Source organism: Otolemur garnettii, unplaced genomic scaffold, assembly GCF_000181295.1.
Source record: "Otolemur garnettii isolate 467f Iridium unplaced genomic scaffold, OtoGar3 scaffold00011, whole genome shotgun sequence".
Classification (NCBI taxonomy): domain Eukaryota; kingdom Metazoa; phylum Chordata; class Mammalia; order Primates; family Galagidae; genus Otolemur; species Otolemur garnettii.
The window spans coordinates 3,374,044-3,378,197 of record NW_003852406.1 but is presented as its reverse complement, the minus strand read 5'-3'; the positions used below and the strand labels follow the sequence as shown (position 1 = coordinate 3,378,197).

General features: G+C 41.8%; 1 protein-coding gene across 2 annotated transcripts in view; it reads right to left on the bottom strand.

The window, feature by feature from the left end:
* LOC100966321 (ubiquitin carboxyl-terminal hydrolase 8) overlaps window positions 1–4,154 on the bottom strand; it is a 34,983-nt gene that overhangs the window by 16,341 nt on the left and 14,488 nt on the right. For both annotated transcript variants that reach the window (XM_023510073.1, XM_023510074.1), the window contains exon 5: window positions 3,092–3,673. In XM_023510073.1, coding sequence (XP_023365841.1) covers window positions 3,092–3,673 — 582 coding nt within the window. The remainder of the gene's footprint in view (window positions 1–3,091; window positions 3,674–4,154) is intronic.

The following is a 4,154-nucleotide window of genomic DNA, read 5'->3' as shown; positions in this document are numbered from 1 at the left end:
GTTGTTTGGCGGGTCCGGGCTGGGGATTTGAACCCGCCACCTTAGGTGTACGTGGCTGGCACCTTAGCCGGTTGAGCTATAGGCGCCAAGCCTCCAGCCTTAATATTTTACCTAGATTATAAATTCATACAAACTCAGTAATAAGACAATAATATTCCAATTCAAAAATGAGCAAAAAACCTGAATACACATTTTATCAAAAATAAACCATGGCCTATAGGCATATGAAAGGATGCTCAATATCATTATTCACTAGTGAAATCAAAGTTAAAATCATGAAATACTACTTTATAGGCATTAGGATGATTACAATAAAAAAGACACACCACATATTGGAGAAGTATAGAAATGGGTATTATATGCTTCTGGTGGGAATGTAAAAGGGAGTAGCCACACTGGAAAACAGTGGGTATTTTAAAAAGTTTATCAAGGCTGGGCACCATAGCTTAGTGGTTAGGGTGCCAGCCATAAGCTCCAGGGCTGCTGAGTTCAAACCTAGCCCAGACCTGCTAAACAAACAAACAAAACAACAACAACAAAAACAGTCAGGTACTGTGGCAGGTGGCTGTAGTCCCAGCTACTCAGGAAGCTGAGGTAAGAGAATCACTTAAGCCTAAGAGTTTGAGGTTGCTATGAGCTGTGACCCTACAGCACTCGACTAAGGGTGACAAAATAAGACGCTGTCTTGATTAAAACATAAATAGAATAAAATAAATTAAAAAAAATAAACTAAAAACAAAAAAGTTTCTTGAAAACAAAGCACAGGGCTCGGCGCCTGTGGCTCAAGCAGCTAAGGTGCCAGCCACATACATCTGAGCTGGTGGGTTCGAATCCAGCCCAGGCCAGCCAAACAACAATGATGGCTGCAAGCAAAAAATAGCCGGGAGTTGTGGTGGGCGCCTGTAGTCCCAGCTACTTGGGAGGTGGAGGTAGGAGACTTGCTTGAGCCCAGGAGTTGGAGGTTGCTGTGAGCTGTGATGCCACAGCACTCTACCCAGAGTGACAGCTTGAGGCTCTGTCTCAAAAAAAAAGAAAACAAAGCACAGGATTCCACTCCTAAGTATCTACTCAAAAGAAAACAAATTTCCACAGAGAGACTTATATTCAAATGTTTATAGTAGCATTATTCATAATAGCCCCAAGGTAGAAACAATCCAAATGTCCACACATAAAATGTGGTATGTTCACAAAAAATGCACTCAGCAATACAAAGGAATGAACTACTGATACATGCTATGGTATGGATGAATCTCAAAAAATGTTAAGGGCGGTGCCTGTGGCTCAATGGAGTAAGGCTCCAGCTCCATATGCCAGAGGTGGCGGGTTGAAACCCAGCCCTGGCCAAAAACCACAAAAAAAAAAAAAAAATTATGTTAAGGAGGGCAGGGCCTGTGGTTCCGTGGTTACGGTACTAGCCCCATATACTTAAGGTGGTGAGTTTGAACCCAGCCCCAGCCAAACTGCATCAAAGAAATAGCCAAGTATTGTGGCAGGCACCTGTAGTCCCAGCTACTTGGGAGGCTGAGGCAAGAGAATCACCTAAGCCCAAGAGCTAGAGGTTGCTGTGAGCTGTGATGCCATGGCACTCTTCGAGGGTGACAAAGTGAGACTCTTTAAAAAAAAGAAAAAAATTATGTTAAGGAAAAGCCAGATTCAAAAGACTTATATACTCAGCCCTCCATATGTATTATTTGTGGGTTTCGTACCTAAAGAGTCAACCAAACAAAAATATCCAGAGGGAAAAAAATATTGCGTCTGTCCTTAACATGTACAGACTTTTTCTCCTTATCATTATTCCTGAAATGATAGTCTAACAACTATTTACATAACATTTATATTGTTAGGATTCTAAATAATCTAGAGATGACTTAATAGTACAGGAGGTTATATGCAAAAACTTGAGTCTCAAAAAAAAAGGATTGAGGGTGGGAACAGGGAGTGACCAAATTCGGAACAGGGGTCTCTGTGGTGTGATAGAAATTGGATTGCGTTTAACACAATTAAAGCCATGGCTTTAATATAAATTGTTAATTTTGGTAATGTGCATGAATTGCTGCTTGAAAAGTTTAGAAACTGACATGCTGTACAGATGGTATTTCACCTTTCACAGAAGCCATTTTCATACTACCAAAAAACGATTTTCCATTTACATGTATGAAAAAAAGGACTATCATGGAGGAAAAAAAGAAAAGCATATTACTAAGTAAGTAAGAAATAAGCCCTCTGAGATTATGAGAATCGATTTTGGGTGTGTAGGTGAAGAAAAAAAATCAACATTAATTGAGTTATTGCTAGTATTATTTCAATAGACAAAGCAAGAAACAAAATTATATAGATCAGACAAAAAAAATCATTAACTGTTGGGCCATTTAGATGTCACTGATTTTGGACATATTCTAACCAGATACAAACACTGTCATATAAATATTGGCACCCAATTCCTCCATACTGAAAGAAAGATTACATTTCACTCTATAGTCTTCTTCTTTTTTTTTTTTTTGAGACGGAGCCTCAAGCTATCCCCCTGGGTAGAGTGCCATGGCATCACGCTCACAGCAACCTCCAACTCCTGGGCTCAAGCGAGTCTCCTGCCTCAGCCTCCCAAGTAGCTGGGACCACAGGCGCCCATCACAATGCCCGGCCATTTCTTGGTTGCAGCCGTCATTGTTGTTTGGCGGGTCTGGGCTGGGGATTCGAACCCGCCACCTTAGCTGTATGTGGCTGGCGCCTTAGCCGCTTGAGCCACAGGCGCCGAGCCCACTCTATAGTCTTCTGAAGATCATATACCGAATATAAAAATGAAGAACATAGGCTGGGCACAATGGCTCATGTCTGTAATCCCAACACTTTGGGACGCCAAGGTGGGAAAATGTAATTTCATAGGCACAATAAGCAGTTTCCAGTGCCAACTAATCATTTCATAAATGTCACTGGCCTCAAAGGAGAGTAGGTGAGTAGATAAATCAGTATACTCTATCACCCCTGAAAAACTACTCAAAATGTCCACCCTGTTGATGTAATGCCACTGGTGTTGTCTTTTTATATACATTTTATTTCACTTCACTGGCAATTTACAGTTTGCTTTGCTTACCTTGCCTGAATTTGAATCCCCTGACACAGACGTGTGAGGCACATCTGCTGACTTTTTTTGCACTTCTGGGGTTGGACACCTTTTCCCCCTATCGTCCACAGATTTCTTGGCATCGGAAGTTTCATGTTCACTTTTACTTTGTCTTTTTACTCCTGTTACTTCTTTGCCCCTCTTTGCTGAGGTTTCTTTATCTTCTTTCTTGGGCTGTTCACCTTCTTTCTTTTCCATTTCTTCTTTTGTTTTTTGTTGTTTCTCTGCGATTTCATTTTCTTCAGCTTCTTGTTTCTTTCTGGCTTTTTGTTCTTGTTCTTCCCTCCTCAGTTTCTCTTTCTCTTCCTCTTGCTGCCTTTCCCGGCGTTCTTTTTCCTGTTTGTTTTTCTCCATTAGAAGAACGGTTTCTGCATGAACACGAGCTTTTTCTTCATCTGTTAACATGACAGTTGGAGAGGGAACTGCAGGCTTAGTGGAACGATCAGGAACAACTTTTCCATCCTGGGGAGATTGCTGCTCCTGATCGGTACTTTCAGATTTTACTTTATGATCGTCAGGCAACCTGACTGCTGGCTTTTTAGTACGATCAATCTAGAGCAACAAGAGTAAATGTGATACATACAACTGTCACTTCAAGGAGACAACATCTGCTAGAATAGCTATTTGTATATTACTCAATGTCAGGATTTCTCACACGGTAGCACTTAAATGGCAGATACTCAAACACTACTGGCACTTCCTCTTGATTCAATACTTTTTTTTTTTTTTGAGACAGAGCCTCAAGCTGTCCCCCTAGGTAGAGTGCTGTGGCATAGCTCACAGCATCCTCCAATTCCTGGGCTCAAGCAAGGCCTCTGCCTTCCAAGTTGCTGGGACCACAGGCGCCTGCCACAACGCCTGGTTATTTATTTATTTATTGGTTGCAGCCATCATTGTTGTTTGGTGGGCCTAGGGCTAGATTCGAACCCACCACCTTAGGTGTATGTGGCTGGCGCCTTAGCCACTTGAGCCACAGGCGCCGAGCCTCCGGTAGTACTTTAAATAGGTCTTTAGTAGCCAGGTGATCTTATTT